Source organism: Erinaceus europaeus, chromosome 9, assembly GCF_950295315.1.
Source record: "Erinaceus europaeus chromosome 9, mEriEur2.1, whole genome shotgun sequence".
In the NCBI taxonomy this organism is placed as follows: Eukaryota; Metazoa; Chordata; class Mammalia; order Eulipotyphla; family Erinaceidae; genus Erinaceus; species Erinaceus europaeus.
This window is the reverse complement of record NC_080170.1, coordinates 44,206,450-44,230,825: the sequence shown is the minus strand read 5'-3', so window position 1 is coordinate 44,230,825 and position 24,376 is coordinate 44,206,450. Positions and strand designations below refer to the sequence as shown.

Sequence of the window (24,376 nt, the reverse complement as noted above, 5' to 3'; positions counted from 1 at the left end):
ATATCATCACTTTAGGCAAGCAATTACATCTAATTCTCTCTTGGCTAACTCTGGTAGCCCACTTTAGTGATGCTTAGGATCACAGAAAATCAAGTCATTGCTATTCTATCCATAGCATCTATCTATTACACACCTGCTTCATTAAAAACATAATTTATACTGGACATATTTATGGTAACGTATCTACTGAATGTAAAGTAAAAGTAAGCTTATGTTTTGTACCCATAGGCCATGTAGTAAGTATAAAGCAAATAATGTATCAGGAAAAGAGCAGAAAGAGAAATCAAGAGACATGTATATGGAAATCATCCAGAACCATTATTTTGGTAAGGATATTTTTAAAAATAAGAAGTGGGGGGCCAGAAGGTAGCACACAAGGTTAAGCGCACACAGTGCGAAGTGCAAGGACTGGTGAAAGGATCCTGGTTCGAATCACTGGTACCCCACCTGTAGGAGGGTCACTTTACTAGTGGTAAAGCAGGTCTTCAAGTGTCTGTCTTTGCCCCTCTCTGTCTCCCACTCCTCTCAATTTCTTTCTGTCCTATCCAATAACAACAGTAGCAACAACAGAAAAAAAGATAGCTGCCAGGAGCAGTAAGAAAGAAAGAAAAGGGGGGTGGGAAAGAAGGAAGGAAGGAAGGAAGGAAGGAAGGAAGGAAGGAAGGAAGGAAGGAAGGAAGGAAGGAAGGGAGGGAGGGAGGGAGGGAGGGAGGGAGGGAAGGAGAGGAGGGAGGAGGAAGGAAGGAAGGAAGGAAGGAAGGAAGGAAGGAAGGAAGGAAGGAAGGGGCACCTTCTGAAAAGAAAGTGCATGGCCTTCTAAAACCTTTTTACTCTAGTAATAGTTTACTATTTTTTTAATTTCAAATTAAATAAAACAAATACACTGGATACCAAACCTGTGCAGGCAAGCTGATTATGAATGGACTAGAATCTAACCAATCCTAGTAATGTTGCTATTATAGCAAAAAAAAAAAAAAATGATGAGATTAATATGATTCTCTGAAAAATTAACAGGCAGGAACATTTCACTGTGTTTTAGTCAACATCTGAATTCACAAGTACTAGACTTCTTCAGATAATACTCACATTTATCCTTAGGTCAGGTAAGACAGACATTATAATTCTCATTTTACAGTTAAGGAAATTGAAGCTCAAAAAGACATTCAACTAGTGAAGATACTTGTATTTGAAGTTAGTTTACTGAGATTGTATATAGGTTATTTCTTTCCAACTTTATTATAGAAAATCCAAACTCTTAAAAAAGACCGGGAAAACTGGAAATCATCGTGTTAACTTGATGACTGAGGAAATTTAAAAACAGTTTCTCTTTGGCATCTTTAGCTAAGGAACTTCTAACATAGCATTGTTTCTTTGGTCAGGCTTACTCGTAGGTATTTTATTGATTTTGCTGCAACAGTGAATGGGAGTGATTTCTGGATATCCTCTTCTTCGGCTTTATTGTTTGCTTAAAGAAATGCCACTGATTTTTGTGTTCCTTTAATAGTGACTCATAGTTTTCAGTATACAAGTCTTTCACTTCTTTGGTCAGGTTTATTGCTAGGTATTTTATTGCTTTTGCTAGTAGCACTGTTTCTTTAAGTTAACCACACCTCCAAAATGGAAAGGAAAAACAAAAAAACAAGCAAACAAAAAACTATGGTGTGTACTGCACCAAAATAAAAGAGTTAAATTTTAAAAAGTTAATAACTACTTCATATTGCATGTAAAATTATTGTTTTAGAAAAAGGCAAAAAATGGCTAGCAATAATGAGCAGTGAGGTAAAATTGAGGACTCACCTTTAACTATATATTTACATATTATTTGAATTTTACAGTGATATATACATATCTATGTTTTAATTTCTTTTTAAATTAAAGATTTAAAGTCTTCTCTAGGGAAACTAATTGCTACTAAGATGTGGATATTTTATAAATGATGGAATGATTCCTAGATTAAATATGAACAGATGTTTCATAAGTATTGATTTTAATTCTTACAATATTTAACACAATACACATCTATCTGCTTCTCTAAGTATTTAGTTTAAAAGCAGCAAATGAAGGCTTCCTTAATAAGGCATCACAGTCCTTGTCTGCTTTGCTTTGAAATTATGAATGGTTTCAGATGGCTTTCTTAGAACTGATATACTAATGTGGAATATTGGTAGGTTGTGTAGAAAATGGTGAAGATTTTGACATTGCTTCTCTCTATGCATGTCTCCTACTAATATATACTTTGTTATTTTTACATCTATTAATTAACTACATATTATTTTTGTGCTACTACATTATGTTTTTATGATCTATATTCCTATTCATTTCAAATTACCTCAGTTCCCTAAAGATGTTTTCCAGTCCCAATTTCATTTTCAAATGGCTGTAATTTTGGCTCATAAATTTTATGACTTAATTTTTTTCTGTGCAACTAAGAAAAATTCCTACTTCAAGCATTGCCTGAAGCTTTCATATAGCTTCATAAAACAGGCATTTGAAACACTATAAAAATGATAGGATACTTGTATTTCTCTGTAAAGTGATTGGGTGGATGATAGCATTCCATTTTGTTAAATAAATGAAATTGTATCTCTTTGCAAGAGAAGGCAGGAACATAATTTTAATAGTCTGAGCCCCTTTGTCAAAGATTAGATGTCCATAGGTGTGGGGGAATGATGGCTATGTTGTGTAGCTGAGACTTGTCATGTAAGCCATGTATTCTGAGTTGTATATAAACCCTAGTAAAACTTAGACAGGGGTCGAACACCATGTTCAGCCCTAGCGCTAGAAATAAAGACTTTGTTTTTACATAAAAAAAAAGAAAAGAAACATAATTTTATCCACTCTAGAATTATGTTATTTATTTAGAATGCCAAACAAGTAGGGAAAGACAGAAATCAATCAATAATCATAGAAGAGAGCATTTTTATTTGAGTCAGCAAATAAAGGTCTATATAAAATGCAAATTAAATTCAATATGATTATAGATGACTTAATTTATTGATTATATCAATCACATCACTTTATTCAGACATTTATAAAATATTTTCATGTCAGAGACTATCAGGATACTAGAGATACACAGATGAAAATGACGTAACTTACCTTTAAGTCCTTCCCTTGGAGGTCAGTTCAGTAAGGGATGATAAATTGTAATAGAATTTGAAACGGGCATGGTAATGAGGTGGCTTGAAAGGGAATAACTCCTTATAAAGTGAGTACTACTATTACTAAGTAACACTTGGGCCTAGTGGGGGTTGTATTGTTATGTGGAAAACTGAGAAATATTATGCATATACAAACTACTGTATTTACTGTCGAATGTAAAACATTAATCCTCCAATAAAGGGAAAAAAAATTTAAGTAACACTTGAGGTACACGTGACCCAAAGTCCATACTCTCACCAATTATATTCTTCTGCATCTATCATTGCTTAACTACCTTATATACAGTATAAAAGGAAATAGCAGTATTCATACCACGTTTAACCTATCTTCATGACTGCTCAATATCCATTTACAACCTGTTCTTCATATTCTGTTAATATTTACTGAGATGTGGTCAGTAAATAAATTACTTTTAGCAGAAGAACCCTCAAGTACAAGGTAAAAACAAAAAAAATTGGATCAGCAGCCTAATCCTACTGAACTAGACTGAAGGTGAGGCTAAGGAAACACATTTTTAAAAAAGCAATTGTGTGGAATTGTACTCTCTTATCCTATGGTCTTGTCATATTGGGGCAGCTTGGAATGTTCCTACTGATGACCACAGAATGTGAAGTTGGATCTACAGGGATGCAGAGGTCACATAGGCTCCTGAGCTGAATAAGGGCCCCAGATCAGATCAAATCGATGGGGGTTACAGTCAATAATATTTATACACCTTTCCCATATTTGGGAGCTACTCTCTTCTCAGATCCAGCTTTCTGGTCCTTTTTCCAGCTATGACATCATTCATCTCCCCAGACAAATACTACGATGCACCTGCATATCATATTTCAGGCTCAGGGGAAATAAGCAAACAAACAAACAAACTAGTATAGCCACGGACCCTTTGGAATATAACTAAAATATGCCTATTAGCTATCTACAGAATGGAGACCCCCCCCCCCCCCCAACTCTTCATCTGCACTACTCTAGCCTTTAGGTTCATGATTTGTCAACAACTTGTTTGGCTTTATATGTTAACTCTCTTTTCAGCCACTAGGTTCTAGATGCTAGCATGATGCCAACCAGATTTCCCTAGACAGATGATCCCACCAATGTGTCCTGGAACTCTGATTCCCCAGAACCCTGCCCCACTAGGGAAAAGAGAGAAATAAGCTGGGAGTATAGATCGATCTGTAAACTCCCATGTTCAGCGGGGAAGCAATTACAGAAGACAGACCTTCCACCTTCTGCATTCCACAATGACCTTAGGTCCATACTCCCAGAGGGTTAAAGAATAGGAAAGCTATCAGGGGAGGGGATGGGATATGGAGTTCTGGTGGTGGGAACTGTGTGGAGTTGTACCCTTCTTATCCTATGGTTTTGTTTGTGTTTCCTTTTTATAAAAACAAAAACAAACAAACAAACAAAAACTGGCAGTAACATTTTGGGGCCTGCTAGAAATAACCATAATATATCACTAAATAAAAATCTGAATCAACATGCCAGATGAGTACATTTGGACTTCCTGAATTGAGTGCAAGATTGATTATTTGAATAGAGTTCAAGGCTGCCCTAGCATCTAGTATTTCTAAAATTGGGTTGTAACCCTGTTAAATAAAATGGAAGACAAAAGGGGAAAAAAAAAAAAAAAAGAAAGATGATTCAGAGTCTATCAAAATTTGAGGGTCACAGATGGCAATATGCTGACTGCTGGAAATAATTTTTTAGAGTATACGAGGTGAGAATTCAAGGAATTCTGATTTTGTTGTTTGCTGTAATAAAACCTGGGGAAAGCAATTTCACAAAAAGAAATCGTATGTGCTAGGTGCCAGATATTGATGAGTCGTTACATTAGTATAATAGAATATACAAAGCTGAAGGTCCCTTAGAAAGTTTTAGCTAATTCTTGAAACATCTTTGAAATGAAAAAAAAATTTTTCCTTTTCATAAAAGAATTGCAGTTATCTCATCTTGGATGGAGCTTGAAGGAATCATGTTAAGTGAAATGTCAGAAAGAGAAGGATAAATATGGGATGATATCACTCCAGACATTAGTTGAAAAATAAGAACAGAAGGGAAAACACAAAGCAGAGGACTCTGGGGTGATGGGGAGGGTTTAGGTCCAGGAACATGATGGCAGAGGAGGACCTACTGGGGGTTGAACAGTTATGTGGAAAACTGAGAAATATTACACATGTACAAACTATGGTAGTTTACTGTCAACTGTAAAACATTAACCCCCTAATAAATTTTAAAAATGGAATTTCTCAAAGAAAAAAAAAACTGCCATTACACAATCACCCCAGAACCTCACTTCTCCAGAGCCCTACCTGACTGGGAGAAAGACAGAAACAAGCTGAGGGTCTGGATAGACACGCCAATGTCCATGTCCAGTGGAGCAGCAATTACAGAAGCCAGAACTCCTACCTTCTCACCTCAAAAAGAAATTTAGTCCATATTCCCAGAGAGGAAGAATGTTGGGGAAGATGACTAGAGGGCTCCTAAACCCAGTTCCATCAGGACCCAGAGAGAGAAGAGGAAAAAAGGAAAGACTTTTGGAAGTAGTAATAGATATAGGTGTAGGTAGAAAAGACAGGACCATAGAAAAAATGGGCAGGTGGCTAGGTGGTGGCACACCGGGTTAAGCACACGATACCAAGTGCAAGGACACACACAGGGATCCTGTTTTGAGCCTCCAGTTCCCTATCTGCAGGTATGATGCTTCATAAGTGGTGAAGCAGGTCTGCAGGTGTCTTTCTTTTTCCATCTTTCTCTCTCTAGTTTTCTCTGTCCTACCCAATAGAATGGAAAAAATGGCCTCCAGGAGCAGTGGATTCATAGCACTGGCACTGAGCCCCAAAGATAACCCTGGAAGCAGAAAAAAAAAAAAAAAAAAGGAATATTATGCAGCTAGTAAAAACGAGGTAATCTTTTTTGCAGTATCTTGAAGGTAACATGTTGAGTGAGATGAGCTACAAAGTGAATGTCTAATACCAAATGATCTTAAGGTGGAATTCAAAGAAAAAGGGCAATAAAAGGGAAAACCCAAGGTGAAATTTGGACTGGGTGTGCTACATTTCACCAAAGCAAGAATTCTGGGGAATGAGGGAAAGAGGTGGGAGGAAGGGAAGGAAGGGAGAGAGAGAGAGAGAGAGAGAGAGAGAGAGAGAGAGAAACAAGGACAGAAAAGGAAAACACAAAGCAAAATTTGAACTGGTGGTGGGATGGGGGTGTGTACTGGCAATAGTGCACTATACCAAAGCAAAAGACTCTCGGGAGGGAGTACTTGGGAGGGGGTAAAGAAGGCCTTGGGGTCTTGAAGTACCCGTATGCCAACAACTGTACTGCAAACCATTAAGCACCCAATTAAATGGAGACAATGGAAAGAAAAAGTCTTTTTTTTAATAGAACAGAACTGTCTCAGAATTTATGGACAACTTTATTCATTTGATAGCTGATAGTCTATAATTTAAATGTTCTGTCTTCCTGCATTTGTTTTGATTTATAACTTCTGAAACACATTATTTTATCCAAATACAGTCATAAGAATTTTAATTCATAGCTACAGTGAAACTTATTTTCTAATATTTTACATGTTTTTCACATTTCTATCATAGTTCACAAAAAGACATCAATAACCATTTCTAGTGTACTTAAACAACTTAATCTTTATAATAAATCAAGGAAGAAATTAGTTTGATTTTACTACCCTTTACCTCAAAGTCACTTTCTCAGGGTGACATAAATAGTGACTAAGTTACCCTACTTTTAATCCATCTAATTCCAAAGTCCATGTTCTTTCTCTCAACATGAAATCATGTCTTGGGGCTGAGTGGTAGGACACCTGGTTGAGCATACACACATTACAGTGTTCAAGGACCTGGGTTCAAGCCCCCAGTCCCCATTTGCAGGGAGGAAGCTTCACAAATGGTGAAGCAATGCTACAGGTGTTTGTGTTTTTCTCTCCCTTCCATTTTTCTCTCAATTTCTGTTACTATCCTAAATAAATAAATATTTTTAAAAAATTCCTACCTTTTCATTAAGATCATACTTATAAAATTCCTACTGGCAGAGTGCTTGATTAAATTAAGCAAAGAGATGGAGCTAGCACTCTAAAAGAACATACCTACTTTCTAAAACAAAGTCTAATGAAAGATTCAAAAAATTGATTTAAAACATCACATTATTTTCCATTATTGAGGAAGAAAATAAACTTAGTCATATGCTTGCAAGAGAGAATGGAAAAATAGTATACAACAGACCCTAGTCTTACAGTTTCAGTGACTGAGTCATTTCTACACCAATTATAAAAGCCTGTGCAGGTTTCAAGTTCATGTTGTGTGGTAGACATGAATTTTCTTTGAGAAGACTTTTTGGTAAGGACAAAGCAGTTGCAAGCAGTATAATTCTGTCTTTTACAGAAACATGCTCTGGGACATTTTTCAGAAGCCCCCCAAAATTACTTACAGAGAGTTATACCAATAATCACACATGAACAAAACAAAGAAAATGAACAGTCAATGTGATGTTCAAGCATTAGGTATGTCTTACTTTTTTAAAATTTTTTATTTTTCAAAGATATGTATTATTGGATAGAGACAGAGAAATAGAGGAGAAGGGGATATAGAGAGGGAGAGATAGAGACACCTGCAGCCCTGCTTAACCACTTGTGCAACTTTCCTCCTGCAGGTAGTGTCTGGGGCTTGAACCTGGGTCCTTGTGAACTGTATTTAATGTGAATGCTTAACCAGGTGTGTCACCACCTGGTCCCATAGATATGTCTTATTTTACTACCTATTAAGTATTTTAATATGTGCAAAAGGAAAAAGGGTTAAAATATAGAAAAATTTCTCCCCTACCCTCTCTCTCTTTAAACAGAGCACTGTTAAGTCCTGGTTTATGGAAGTGCTGGGGAATGAACCTGGGACATTCTGTGCTTCAGGCATATTATAGTCTTTTTGTGGGAGTCAGGCAGTAGCGCAGCGGGTTAAGCGCAAGGATCGGCATAAGGATCCCAGTTCAAGCCCCTGGCTCCCCACCTGCAGGGGAGTCGCTTCACAGGCGGTGAAGCAGGTCTGCAGGTGTCTTATCTTTCTCTCCCCGTCTTCCCCTCCTCTCTCCATTTCTCTCTGTCCTAACAATGATGACATCAATAACGACAACAACAATAAAAAAAATGGCAACAAAAGGGAAAATAAATATAAAAAAATTTAAAAAGAAGTCTTTTTGCATAACTATTACACTACCTCCTCAGCCCTATGGAAAATTTTCTTTAAAACTTTTTATTCAAACTGTATTGTATGCCTCAAAGTATCAATGAAAGTATTTATTTACTCAGTGGTTTTCTTCTCAAATTTGGTTCGCTATATTCTAAGAACATGCAGGTAACAATCCTTGCTTACTAACAGTATGTATTAAGAAAACAACTAGTGGAGCCAGGTGAGCAGTGGCCCTCCTGACCGAGGGCACGAATTCCCGTGCACAAGGACAGGGCTTGAGCTCCGGCTCCCCACCTGCAGGAGGGACACTTAACAAGTGGTGAAGCACGTCTGCAGGTATCTTTCTCTCTATCTATCCTCCTCTCAATTTCTCTCTGTCTTATTTTATGGGGGTGAGGTGGAGGTGGGGGGGAAGGAGAGCAAGAATGCAAGCAAAAAAGAAAATAGTGGCCAGTGGGAGCAGTGGATCTGTAGTGTGGGTGCCAAGCTCCAGTGATAACCCTGGTCGCAATAAAAAATCAAAAACGGAGAAAAGTCAATTTTAAGAAATACCTAATTACCTCTGATATATTTTTTAACATCTATTGACATATAATAAAGTACATGTAAAGTGTACAATTTGTTGCTGGGCACCTGGGTTGTTTCCAGGTTTTGGCTTTTACAAATTGTGCAGCTGCTGCTATAAAATAAAGATAGGCGCCAAGCATTGGCACACCTGGTTAAGTGTTCACATTACAATGTACAAGGACTCAGGTTCAAGCCGCTGGTCTCACCTGCGGGGGTGGGGTGGGGGGAGGGACAACAACAACACACACTTCCCCACTGGTGAAGCAGGTCTGATGGTCTCTATCTCCCTATCCCAATTTCTCTATATCCAATAATAAATAAATAATATTAAAAAATAATGATCAAGTAAGTGCTTCCCTGTTACAAAGATACTCTTCACCTGACCCTAGTCAAGGTCCTTAGTTGTAGAAAGATTCTTTGTTGAGCCAATCTACAGTAAACCCTTTACCTTCTGTATCTGAACATCCTTAGTATCTCATTACATTCCTCTTCCTCCTGTGGTATTTGGTCACCTTGCTTTGCCCCTGGCAAGAATCCTGTCAAGTTAGTTTAGTCAAAAATCTTCCCTTGTCTCAGTTTCCTGATACCAGCTTTCCACCCAGCCTGCTCCTTTGGCTATTAATTCCCACTAGCTGACTCTGCATTTGATTTAGTAGTTTTACTCCAGGACTTCTTTTCTTTACTGCAACAGTTCCTGAGTACAATTTGCTATTTGTCACTTTACTGTTAATCTCTGATTCTAATACCTCAATAGGCTGTTGATACATGCTAAATACAGAAACTGACCCACAGAAGTATTATTAGAGCTTTTTAATACCTCCACTCTTTATCTACTACTTACAGGTGCTAAGTGCTTTGTATTACTTTTGATAAGCAATTAAATAATATTCTATGCATACGTAAACATTTTGTGTGTATGTGCATGTGTGGAGCCAGGCTTCACTGCTAACTTACTCAGATTTCACTGCCCTGCTGGGCATTTTTTTTTTTTTATTCATATGACAGAGAAACATAGGAAGAGGAAGAGATACCACAACATTGGCACTTCTACAGTCATTGTGCACCCTGCTTGATGAGAGAGCTCCCTGCCTCATATTCATTTTCCTTTTTTAACCCATTTCTTTAATTACTTTCCTGGAGAGAAAATTATAGAAAGGGAATTATAAGGTCAAAAAGTACCAATGAATTTAGAGCCAGATAAAAATGCTGAGTTGCTTATTCAGATATGTGAAGAGTGGGATTCAAACCCACACCGCAAGGAGACACTATGACTAACACTGAGCCTTAGACCTCTTGGCAATCCTGACATGACATTAAGTTGCCTACTGATTCATGCTGTCATTGAGTGTATGTCCATCACTCTATATTCTTTTTTTTTTTTTTTTTTTTTGCCTCCAGGGTTATCGCTGAGGCTTGGTACTTGCACTATGAATTCACTGCTTCTGGCAGCCATCTTTTTTTTTTTTTTTTTTTCCAGTGCTGCTGCTGCTGTTGGATAAGACGCGGAGAAATTGAAAGAGGTGGGGAAGACAGAGAAGGGGAGAGCAAGACACCTTTCACCGCTTGTGAAGCGACTCCCCTGCAGGTAGGGAGCCGGGGACTCAAACCAGGATTCTTGCAACAGTCCTTAAGCTTTGTACCATATGCGCTTAACCTGGCACACTACCACCTGGGCCCCCATCATTCTATATTCTTGTCAGTGATGACCAGTCTCTGTTCTTTGATTTAATATTATTTTAAGTTGCACTTATTTTGTTATTAGAAAAATGTATTTTCCTATGTGATTAGTCAAGGCTACTTATTCTATAAAATTACCTGTTTATATCCTATTACATTAGAAAAAAATCAACAAAAATTGATTTCTATACAGTGGCAAATTAGATTTAGTTCAAAATATTCACTTCTACTCTCATAGCCTTTTTGTCATGACTCTTACTCTTCCTGACATTAAGTTTAATGACTTGCTCTGGTTTCATGATGAGTAAACTTCCTTTGGGATTCATCATGCAGCCTGCTTTGACCAGTGGGAGGTGAGGAGATAGGAAGCAAGGAGAGAATTGAAATGAGCTTGTGTAAATGGGAATTGTTGCTGCTAGTACCATGTGAAGAGTTTTTAAGTAACTGCTAACCTTACCTGACCCACAGAAACATAAGCAAGAGTAGATTATTGCTATTCTAAGCTATAAGTACTAGAGTGAGTTACTATATAGCAATAATTGGGTTGTCTTGTTTTATACTTAACTGTGTTTATGTTCTCTATAATAATACACAATAGGAATTCAAGGCCCTAGAATAGTTACCTGAGCATTCTTCTGTTCTTTTCACAGTTTACCTAAAAAATATCTTTTGATAAACTTTTCATTAGTAAGTCTTATGTGAAATTATATAATGTAAAATACAAATACTATTTTCAAATAATTGTCAATTTTTTTATAATTAGAAAACTATTCCATAATTGATTTCATGAAGCTTTCAACTTCTTTTTTAAAGTATCACAGATGTCACAACTTGTAAGTAATAAAATAGTGCTGTTACTTTGAAACTTCAAATTTTTATGTATTGTTACAAAAGCATTGTAATTTACATAGAAATTCTAACAAATTACAATGACCACTTACAAGAAAAAATTAAATTTTACCAGGATATAACAAACATGTTTATTTTTAATGTGTAGATATAAAGTTAAGTAATTCAAAACTACCTATTTTTAAATCAACTTAAAGGTGAAATATAAACAGAATTGTTACTATAATACTTTTAAAATCATTTAAAATTAACATAGTGCCATTAGATAAAGCTACACAGAAAACATCTGTTCACATCAAGTTAACAACTAAGAGACCATGTGGTGGAATACTTGGTTGGCTGCACACTTACTATGTGCAGAGGCCCAGGTTAAAGTCCCTGATCCCCACCTGCAGGGAAAAGTTTCACTAATGGTGAAGCAGTGCTGCAGGTATCTTTCTCCTTATCTCCTCTATCCTAGTAAGTATAAAAATAAATAAATAAATAAATCAGAAGAAAATACTACCTCAAATTTGACTTTAGATAATCAACAGGATTTAAGCCAATTTTGACAAATAACGAATTATAAAACAATCAATTTCTTGTCTCCATTAATACTTAGGCTAGAAAAATCATAGAAAAATATATTAAATTCCGGGAGTCGGGCTGTAGCGCAGCGTGTTAAGCGCAGGTGGCGCAAAGCACAAGGACTGGCATAAGGATCCCGGTTTGAGCCCCGACTCCCCACCTGCAGGGGAGTCACTTCACAGGCGGTGAAGCAGGTCTGCAGGTGTCTATCTTTCTCTCCTCCTCTCTGTCTTCCCCTCCTCTCTCCATTTCTCTCTGTCCTATCCAACAACGACGACAACAACAATAATAACTACAACAATAAAACAAGAAGGGCAACAAAAGGGAATAAATAAAATAAAATAAATTTAAAAAAATATGTATTAAATTCCAAATACATTATATTACATTAATGAGTTTTTGTTGTTTTATATTATGTGTGACTAGTAATTATTATATTATATTTTTATTAAACTTTCAATAGAAAATAAAAAACAGTATTTACTTAATGAGTCATTAAAAATTATGCATGTCTTACAAAACTGAAATTTAGCTTTCTGGCACAGCTGCCTATTATTCAGGGTAGGAAAAGGGGTAACAAATTGGTCATATTCCAGAGAGGAAGCACTTGAACACTATGTGTCCTTACTCAAAACAAAGAAATAACTATTTCCATGGAAAGCACTGAACTACTGCTGGGGAATCCTCATTAAGGAACACAACTCTCCTTAGAGAATGTTAAACAAGAAGAGATCTAGAAGGAATCTGGGCACTGAAAAACAACCAAGCTAACAAACATAATGAACTCAGCATTTAACTGAACAGAGAACAGAGCATCTTTTTCTCCCAAGTATTTTAAATCTAGTAGCAAATGCTTGTTAGCAAATGCTAACCAAAAAGTCTAAAGCAACATATGAAATATTAAAGTTCTTTTCCTTGCATATATTCAGAAAATGGCAAAGAGCTAAATCCAGTAAGAATTTATGAATTATTTCAGAGTTCTAGAAACTGTAAACCCATCAACAGGTTTAAAGAAATTACCACAATGGCCTTTTCAAATATTGCACCCTCCACAGGTTTTTCCTGGTCAAAGTCAAGAAACTTCAAGGACACACAAAAACCATTAAAACACTTTCCTGTCTCTTCTAACCTCAATTCCAATACAAAACTTGTAGGAATTGGCTTCTACTTAGTTTTATAATAAAATATGAATTTTTACAATGTAGAAATTGGCCACTAGCTAAACACCTTTATTTCTGGAATCAGTGATGGAAAATAAAATATACTAAAATAATTTTAATGTATCCCCTTTTTACTGTAAGTTGAAGACTGGGTGCAATATTATATTAAGTCTCCCTAAAATGGGTTACTTTTCTACACTTCCTTGCTCTAACTTATGAAAAATACCATTTTTGGTGTAGTGTTAACTCTTATACTTCCATTTTTACAAATCATGCAGCACAATATAAAACATAACCTTTGAAACAATCCTGAAAAGGTCCCCAATAATGCTGTTACTACGTTAACTTGTGTAGGCTAATTCTCTGAAGAAGATTCATATCCCTGATTCTGAAAAAGGCTCCCTCACTAGCTTCTACATTTTCCTTCCTAACAAAATCAATGCTTTGTAACAGTAACACAACTTCCAGAGAAAAAGACCCAACCCATTAGCCATATAGAGCCTGTTCTTTCTAGAGTAATTACTTCTTTTCAAGTCTGTATTTTGTCTTTTCTGTGATGCCTTTTCTCTATGAATACTGCCCAAGAAAACAGTTTTACTTTGTATTATCACACAATGCCAAATTTTCTGCTTATGGTTTCTTTACCTATCTTTCCAGTTTTCTTCTTTTCACCTTAGTGATATAAACATTTACTATGTAACAAACATATCTTAAACAGATTTCAATTTTAGGAGGATATAAAAGAAATATAATCGATGATCCCTCTATAAAGAGGCTAGCTTTAAAAAAAAAAACTGCACACATGAATTAAGTTTAGTAACTAAACAGCTATGATCCTTGAACAAAAAGTCAAATACATTCCTAAGTGACTATTGCCTCAAACAACCCCTCATCTATGGTGATCATAAGGGTTTCTCCTAAAGACTCAAAATGGAAGAGAAAAGAAAATTACATTTTGTCAATGTGTAGCATTCTATAGATTATAAGGTAATTTCATGTGCACTACCTTATTTACTCCTTACAACAAATCTGCGACATGAACTGAACAGAAACTATTGTCTGTGTCTTAAAAGTGTGGCTTTGGAAAATAAAGGCCTTATGTTGAAGATGATCTGAACTGGAAAATAGAAGCACTTATACCACTCATAAATTACATGGCCTTGAGCAAAGATATAATGGGGTAACTGGAATTCTCCTTAATATAGACTATAGGATATAGTTTAATTATCACCTCTGGGAAGTCTTTATCTACAAATCCCAATCTTAGACCAAGAGACCTGTTTAGGGATTTGGACTATAGATCGTTCTGGTATCCTACTTGCATTTTATCCCCGAGAGACTGGAGGTGGTGGGGGGGGGGGGGCGGTGGCTGACTATTTGCCTGGAAAAATAAAAAATCACAAAGCATAATTTATCATTTTAACATATGTATACACAGATGGAAGTTATAAGTATGTTCACATTATTGTGAAACAATTAATACCTTTTTGCTTATCTGTTCCTGCTTCTGGATCATAAATTCTTAAAAGATTAGTGTTTTGTTTGCTGCTATGTTTTCAGTGCCTAGCACAGCCTTATGCATAAAATATTCAATAATCCTTACTGAATGCATGCTTTCTCTATGTAACTACCTATTGAATCACCAAATGACCTCACTCAGAATTAGAGAATTAAGAAATATTTATGCTTGTAATTTACTATTGACAATGAAAAAGAAGAAATGCTTACATAGGAGTGTTTACAAATCAAGTGAAAACTATTTTCTGATTAGCAAGTGGTTTGCTAATTCAGATATACGGCAGCTATTTCTCTATAGTATATTGAATGAGTGTAACTTACTGTTTCAAGAGTATTTTTCAAAAATATATTAAAAGAGTAAGATAAAAAGCATTTAATTAAAAAGCACAGCACTGGCAAATGTATTAAAATAATTTTTTTTAATTATTTTTTTTCCTTTTTAAAAAAATTTTATATTTATTTATTCCCTTTTGTTGTCCTTGTTGTTTTATTGTTGTAGTTATTACTGATGTCATCATTGTTGGATAGGACAGAGAGAAATGGAGAGAGGAGGGGAAGACGGGGAGAGAAAGACAGACACCTACAGACCTGTTTCACTGCCTGTAAAGCGACTCCCCTGCAGGTGGGGAGCCGGGGGCTTGAACCAGGATCCTTACGCTGGTCCTTGCACTCTGCACCGCGTGCGCTTAACCCACTGTGTTACCGCCCGACTCCCCTAAAATTAAAAAATATTTTTATTTCTCTTAATAATTTTTGTATTATGTTGGGATACGCTAACCTTTTAAAATTAAATATACCCAACATTTTATGGTTTACTGACCAGAAACAGACAAAAGTGAATAACTAATAACTAGTTGATACATGTTCATTCGACTTCTGCACAACTCTTTATTTTATTTAGCTTACTTTCCATTCTTTGCTCTCAACAAAGAAAACTTGAAAAGCTACCAAAATTACTAATGATGATATACTATGTAATTTTAACACTATCATTCATGATTTGTCCCCAAAATTATGCTAAGTGTCTATAACAATAAAACTTATTCTCAAGTACAATTATGCTTATAAAGGTTCTCAGAATTTACTTTTGTAAAAAAAACAGAAGATGAAATAGTAATAAAATCAGCTCATTAAAATGTTAAAATGGAATAGTTATTAAAGTTTGCAGTATGTTTGTAATATTGTTTTGATCAACTGTAGATAGTAATAAGGGTAGTGACAAAAACAGGAAAATTAATCTTCTAGTAACAGTTAATAATTCCCCTCCCCAGTTGCCAATATGTGTTTTTCAAATAGAATATATCTGTCATCTCATCAAAATGGTCTGTACTGTACATTTTTTTCACCAGCTTTCTGTTCAGGTAGAATTGCCAGGCTTTTCTTAGGATTAAGGGTTTCTCTGCAAGTCCTTTCCTTCCTTACTGAGCTCTTATGAGACTCACAATAGTTAATAATTTCAATTTATGTAGATATGCACCAGACAAAACTCATTAAAAGAAAAACAGCATATTAAAATAAAATACATGAAAAGTTCAATGGGAATGATTATAAAATTTCTATTACAGAAGTGCTTTACTTTGAAAAATATAAATCATGATGAGTATCATAATTTATTTGGATTATCTGGATATATTTACTAGAAACATCTGGTGGTTTTCTTTAAAAGGTGAATATTTAAAATACATTGGAAACTATAATTTTAGTAATTAAACTTAAGATGAAAATCTTTATATACAAATTTAAAGATCCCGAGTGTTTTAAATAATCGTATACTTAAACATTTATAGGATACATGAGTAAAAAAAATGTCTGAAGATTACAATGCTATCTTATCTCTGTTTCTAGCTTTAGGTTTTAGATTTGGAATATTTGTAGATTTGAGGAATTCAGATTTTCAACTTCATGAATGGTATTAATGTAAAGATATGCTATATCCTAAAATACTTAAGTTAGCTGCATGATTTACAAATACTCTAGTAACAATCTGCATCATAGTAAAAGTCCAGGTTAAATAATGTTTCCCATAGCAAGTATTAAAATGATGGTAGCTCTGAAGTACTTAGTTCAATTGTATCATTTAATGACAGTGCCAACATAGTGGTATAATTTGGTTGCATTACCAATATGACTGTGAGCAAAGAATCCACTGTAAGAAAGAGGATGTATGTTGTAAAGTGTTCTGCTGGGCCAAGTTGCCAGTCTTACTAAAAAACTAGGTCCTAATCTTTCAAGACTACCAGACATGCTTGATAAATAGCAATTCTAGAACACTAGCTAAGCTTCCTAAAGTATAGCATCTCAATTAAAAATACCCACTGAAAAAATTACCAAAGTATTTAAAAATAATTATCATAATTTCAATTCGTAGCATTTCCTTACCACCCACAGATGAGAAAGTGCTGCCTCTAAGGTGTGGGCTGACAGTGATTTAAACAGAAAAAGAACAAATGCCTTTTCATACAAGGAAGAAAGATCTTTGACTGACAGTTATTAGAAAAAGGTTAAAAATTCAAAAGGAGTGAATGCACGTGGCTCAGAACCTAAAAGCTTTTTTCCTCTTCCGAACAGAAGAGTAGTCTCAAGTAATAACTGGTTGCCATGGAGATAAAAAGTAGAGAGATCAGAGAACTCAATTTGCAGTTAAATGGGCTGGAAACAATCCTTACTACTGGCTGAAGAAAAGAGATTAAAATATACATGCTTTCATAGGGAATCTTATTCCTCTAGCATTTCCCAAATCTCATTAATGAACAAGAAGTCCAAATGAAAACCCAAAATGTCCACAGGTTAATATTTCAGGTTTTCAAAGACTATTACACACCTTTCCTATTCCGGATAACTTTGAATCTTTGTAACTGAACTTGTGAGTAAATGCTACAAAGATACTAAAATTGTGGTTATGAACAAGTAAAGTGCAAGGGAGGGGTCTGAATCTTCGATGGGATAGAGTGTGACTAATAAAAAAGCAGAGGAATAGATTCAAGCAGTGATAACTGTCATTTTGAAAAATCTCTTCACAATCAGTCATGGATTACCTTTGTGAGTGCTGTACAGGGCTGCAAACGTCACCATGAAGAAAGTAGTAGAGTATTTCCCAGCATTAACTAAGTGTGGAAAGGCCCTTTTTGTGTCTCGGTATCGGCGCAGGCACTGGATGAAGCGAAGCCAAGCAGGAATGCACTGAACAACAGCCCGCACCCCATATGAATAACTATGGCAAACATCTGGTTCTGGGAAAATTTGAAAGAAGAAAATATTACAACAAAAAATAACTCGTTTGCATCATGTAGTCATACATTGATTCTAACACCGACAAATCTACAAAAACAAGGAGACAAAGTTTCGGATTCACTTTTATCATTACAACTACTATATTCTTTTTAGCCTCCAGGGTTATCATTGGGTGCCTGCACTTCGAATCACTGGTCCTAGAGGCTATTTTTCCCCTTTTGTTGGCCTTGTTGTTTATCATTGTTGTTATTATTGTTATTGCTGTCATTGTTGTTGTACAGGACGGAGAGAAACTGAGAGAGAAGGGGGAAGACGGAGGGGGGAGAGAAAGATAAGATACCTGAAGATCTGCTTCACTGCTTGTGAAGTGACCCCCCCTGCAGGTGGGGAGCTGGGGGCTGGAACTGGGATCCTTACTCCTAAGGTGCCTGTGCTTTGTGCCATGTGCACTTAACCCGCTGTACTACTACCTGGCCCCCACAACTACTGTATTCTTAAACTTTGTAGTAATAGAGAAATTGAGGCTAACAGGTAAAATACATAGGGGAGAAGATCCCTAGTGGGAAAATTCACCTGCTCAGATTTATATCTGTCCTGAAATAGCTTTCTTTGAAGTACGTAAAACTATAAAAAATAGAGAATATGAATATATTAGTTGAAGGGATAAAGGGGTTAGCTATGAAATTTGAAACTTCTGGAAAATCTAGGTATCACTAGTGACTTCAGTCAATTTCATGAACTCCAAATGGTCACGATATGACCATGCCCATTAAGTATTGTCTATACTCTTGCGTCACTTTTTCTTTCTCTTTAAAATTATGAAATTTATGGTTTCAAATGGCAATGGAATTGAATAAACAGATGAATAAATATTTTTACTAGGCCAGTAACTATTGTGTTATGATAACTCTGATCACTGAAAAAATCACTGGTTTCAATTACCTTTTGTTAGGAGGGTGACTGATACACACACACACACACACACACACACACACACACACACACACACACACACACACACACACCCTAAACTTAGTCTTTGTCATTAAGGCAAATTCCTTAATACTCTAAACTCTTGGAATAATCTAAGAGTGGGGAAAAGGCCAAAAGAAAACCAAGGTCCCAGACAATAAATAAATAAATAAATAAATAAATAAAGCATAATCAATAATGATGCTCTCAAAACACTGATCTAACTCATAAATAATCAAGTGTTTTTGATCATTATAAAGCAACTGAGGGGAACTGTTGGCACTAAAAGCATTCATAATACAACTACCAATGTACTTGAACTTTTTAAAATTTTAGTTAAGTATAAGTTGTAAATGTCTTGGCAAACAGATAGTTTAAATCATAACACATTACTTAAGAGCCAAATTATATCAGATAAAGCAATTGCTCAGAGTGCCAACTATATTTAATTAAGCTTGTATTACTGGATGAGTTTTCACTGTGATCTTAAATGTCTTCTATATCATTCCTGAAAGTTCTTCGTTTATATTGGCAGCTTAATAGTGGGATGCATATTCACACCCTACCTTGTAAATCTTTTGGCAACAGGCCCCTACTTTCATCCCACTTGAGTTCAAAACTGTAGAAACAGATCATATATTCCAGGTCCATCAGTATTACTGACAGGCTGTTGAGCTGATCAGCCAGCCAGAAATCAGCAAAGCCTACTTTGTGGAAGGGGGCTGTAAATACTCGAAACTAGGAGAAAGGGAAAAAAAAATAAAATAAAAAAACAAGAAAATTCATATTAAATTCCTCTAATTTATGTATGATCATGCAGCATGACTAATGTAGCTGGTAAGATGTAAAGCAGTGAACCAATCATAAACACAGGTATCTGACAACAATAGCTAGGTTGAGAATTGGTGTAGGGAATAAGTTGAATGGATAAATAAGAAAGGAAATGAGGGGGGGGAGAGAAGGCAGGAATAGCTACAGTTAAAGAGGAGGAGCAAGAGTAGAGTCTAAAAACAGAGTAGCACAGGTAGAAGCAATGAAGACATCTAGCGTTAAGTTCCAGGACAAGTTCTGCTGAAGAGCCATAAACTAAAATTCTGAAATGTCCTCCCATGTCCGCCAAAAGAGCTCAGTTGAAAGAGCATTAGACTGAAATGCCCTCCCATTTTAACTGTGATAGGAATTCAGTTAACTAAATACCATACTTTTCTTTGTTAGGAAAAAATAAGAAGGAAAGGATTATAAATTATCAAGATGCTTTGTTCCCTACCCAGTCACTTTCATTTCACTAATACCATAGTGATGATTGTAATGTCTTGAAATTATGCCACAGAGATCAAGCCACATTTATGCAAATAACAAATGAATTCATATTGACTATACTAAGCATTAGTCCATGTTGTGTAGTTTACTTATGATCCATTAACTAAAATAATTCAATCCCCACTCTACAGATGACCTATATGTAACAAACTCATCCTAACCTACTGTATGAAAGATTGCTTACTACTCTAAAGAGAAATTCTGGCAATGCACAGAGGGGATGCATTAGCTACTACTGCAATCACCAGAAATAGGATTTTAAAAAATTCTACTTCTTATTCTGTAAGACTATTTTTAGTTTATAGATGTGAAAATTGATTCGTAAAACACAGAAATTTGACTAAGCATCAGTTTTAAGAAGCTGAATATGGGTCCCAAACAACATCAAATCGATGGGGTTTACAGCCAACAATATTTATACCCCTTTCCCATATTAGGGAGCTATTCTCTTCCCTGATGCAGCTTTCTGGTCCCTTTACCAGCCATGACATCACCTCCCCAGACAATAACTTGGATCCACTTGTACATAAGACTTCAGGCTCAGGGTAAAAAAAGAAAAAGAAAATTATATCCTGTCCCTCTCCCTACATGCTCTGACCTCTATTCTGCTCTACTTTTTCTAGCAAGTCTTATAATTCAATGACTTATGATATATTATTTAAAAAATTAAAAAAAAAAGAAAAAGAAAAAACTAGTATAGCCACAGGCCCATTGGAATATAACTAAAACAGAGCCCTTTGGAATATAATTAAAATAGGCCTACTAGCTATCTACAAAATGGATGACCCCTCAACTCTTCATCTGCACTATTCCAGTTTAGGTTCATGACTGGTCGATAATTTATTTGGCTTTGTATGTTAACTCTCTTTTTAGCTACCAGGTTCCAGGTGCTAGCATGATTAGCCAACCAGACTTCCCTGAACAGACAACCCCCCACTAATGTGTCCTGGAGCTCTGCTTCCCTAGAGCCCTGCCCCACTAGGGAAAGAGAGAGACAGGCTGGGAGTATGGATCAACCAGTCAATACCCATGTTCAGCCGGGAAGCAATTACAGAAGCCAGACCTTCCACCTTCTGCATCCCAAAATGACCTTGGGTCCATACTCCCAGAGGGATAAAGAATAGGAAAGCTATCAGGGGAAGGGATGGGAGTTCTGGTGGTGTAACTGTGTGGAGTTGTACCCCTCTTATCTTATAGCTTTGTTAACGCTTCCTTTTTATAAATAAAAAAATTTAAAAAAAATAATAAAAAGAAAATGAGTTGAAATGTTTAGCCCTTCAGCCATATCAAACTATATTCTTGCAGTAAGCATATTCTGCCTATAGCCCATGTTTCTCCTCTCTGACTTGGCTGGCTCCATCGTTTCTCTAAATATTATTACAGTATTACTTTGATTATTTACTATGTTATATTACTTCTTATTTAGATAAGTGGCTAAATTACAAATCAACCCTAGGTGTCAATATCTATGACTGATATTGTTTTGGAGCTAAGTCTGACCAGGTGCCTGGAGGACATAATGCAGGTTTTGAGATCTTTTTTTTTTTTACTTGAGCTGATGTTTTTTGAGTTCATGGTTTAGTCTCTTGATTACTCTTACTCCTTCAAAACAGTTGTGCAGTCAATCAGAGAGATATACTATATAATTTGCAGCCATAAGATCCTGGCACAGGGATCTCATCTTTTGAGGGTAGTGGAGAGGGCCAAGGGGTGAGATGCTACCCATTTTTCTGGGAAAGCGTCTGGTGACAACTTACATAGTATTTTAAGAAACATCAGAGTGCTCGCCAGGAGATTTAAAAGAATTCCAAGAGATAAAAACAAGAAGACAATTTAGGCTATAATGCTAAAGAATGTGAAATCTAACTTTATCTCTAGTTGTAGACTTTTGTGAAGTGGGCACCCTAAGACAAATTTCTTCTTTCTCACTGACATGAGACAGAACTACCATTACTTTCACAATCTGCCAAACCCAGTTTCAAAAAAAAAAAAAAAAAAAAAAGAAAGAAAGAAAGAAAAAGGAAGACTAATACAGAAAACCTCTATAAGAACAGAAAAGGAGAAATATGCAGTAGGTGAAGAACCGATCAAGAGGTGGGCATGGGAAAAGGCATGGCACAAACATAGTAACCAAGAAGAATAGAAATTTTATAGGGGAATATGAAAAAGCAAAGAAAGTAACAATAAATGTCAATATAGCCTAAGTAGTGAAGAAAAGAATGTAATTATCACTATTCATGCAATTAACAAAGATTTATTTTTTACTATATGTCAGCAATTCTGAAGGTACAGAGATATGTAAACAGTGTCTACTTTCAAAGTCCCATAGTCAGATTGGGCAAATAAATTCCCACTGAAATAATGATAGCACATGCAATAGGTATATACACAGATATAACACAGAAGATTCTAGAAATGCACAGAGAGCAAGCAGCTCAGAGATAGGGTGGGAAAGGGGAAAGTAAATCAAACTTAATTCTCTGTTCTTATACTCTATCGAATATATCTTATGTGTTACATTTTTAGATTTTTGAGAGAAAAATCAATTCCACAGATTTAATTTTAAGTATAGATATAAATGATACCCACTATCACGATGTCCACATGTCATGCATCCCCTCTACTAAAACTCAAGGGAGAAAATGCAGTTTTACTATATAGGTCAAGAATTTTTAAAAGATTTTACCAGAAACATTCCTTGGAATCATTGTTAATTCACTAGAAATAAGCCTAAGGGAAAGTTTACACTGTGAGACTAAAATCAGAGTAAATTCACTAGGTCAAATAACAGTAAAATGATCTCTAAGGAGCATTTTTCTGACTTGCGGTATTACAAATATAACAAACCTCACTGCCTCTTTCTGTATTTTACTAATTTAATAGTACTTTTATTTCTACTTATATCATCAGTGTCAGACTATCTCATCAACAAGTCCTTGTTTATTAACACATAACAAATACATAGATAAATGCTTACTCAATAGGGAAATCATTGTGCTAATAAGAGTAACTAGTCATGCATATATCATAGCTTACAACTTAGCCAAAGAAAGATGCATTGGGGAAATGCTCACTTAGCATACAACATACACAACTGTATTATCCTATTATTGAAGTCTTGCCATCATACAGATGCTAGAGTTTTCTGAGTCCTTAAGACATCTTTTCAAATAACATTACAGAAATTTAATAACAATCGTGGCAGGAAACAATAGATGTTATCATCTGAAAGGTATTTTCCTTGTAACCAGGGGTTTATCTTTTAATACAGATAATGGTTTAAAGTTCCACAAAACCCAATAATAAAAAGATAGGTAATCTCAAAATAAGAAAGGAAATCTAAGATTGCTATTCTAACTGGAGATGATTTGTTTGTAAAATAAGTCACAAAAAGGGGAAAAAGACTTACTTAATTATTCTTCTTATGCCATTCTTTTAATGTTTTATTAAAGCAACCCCCTTGCAGGTGGGGAGCCAGGGGAAGGAATTGAGATCCTTATGCCAGATCCTGTGCTTCGCGCTATGTGCGCTTAACCTGCTGCACTACAGCCCAGGCCCCCACTATCTAGATTCTTAACAGAACAGAAAAAAAAATGCACATGTGATTTTCCCAGGATCACTATAGTATACAAGGTCAATGGTACCAATCACCACCAATCACAGTCCCTAGAGCTGGGGTACTACTCATACCGACAACATGAACCATGCCTTCTAGAATCATGGGATCCAGCACCCTGATTTCATTCTGCAGGAAACTAATGACTAATTTATCACTCTAAAATAGTGCATAAGTTTTAGGACTTACCAGCAGTTTAAGCAGCCAAAATCGAGATTTATAATATAAGGTTTTGGTGGGATTAATAAGAAAGAGAGCCATAAATCCATAAAGGACAAGTGGATACACATATGTGGGGATGACATTAACTGGAGCAAAGAAGCATGCTAGAAGACTCAGGCACCATAATATCCCAAGGAATCCAGCAATCTGATAAAAGGATGGGAAAGACAAAGAGAGGAAATTGTAAATTTTATTCAGAAATAGCTTTAAGACAAAGGTAAAAATAATGTTGAATCACTGAGTCTAATAATCCTTTTCAAGTAGAAGATGGATCTCAGTACCCACTATTCATTGGACTTTATGTTGTGCTTTTG

The 24,376-nt window shown here is 35.7% G+C and overlaps 1 protein-coding gene across 1 annotated transcript in view; it reads right to left on the bottom strand.

Annotated features, from left to right (window-relative positions):
• XPR1 (xenotropic and polytropic retrovirus receptor 1) overlaps positions 1–24,376 on the bottom strand; it is a 168,628-nt gene that overhangs the window by 14,118 nt on the left and 130,134 nt on the right. The window contains exons 9-11 of the mRNA XM_007525845.2: positions 24,030–24,209; positions 19,471–19,642; positions 17,737–17,931 (exon numbers count right to left, since the gene is read on the bottom strand). Of these exons, the coding sequence (XP_007525907.1) occupies positions 17,737–17,931; positions 19,471–19,642; positions 24,030–24,209 (547 nt within the window). The remainder of the gene's footprint in view (positions 1–17,736; positions 17,932–19,470; positions 19,643–24,029; positions 24,210–24,376) is intronic.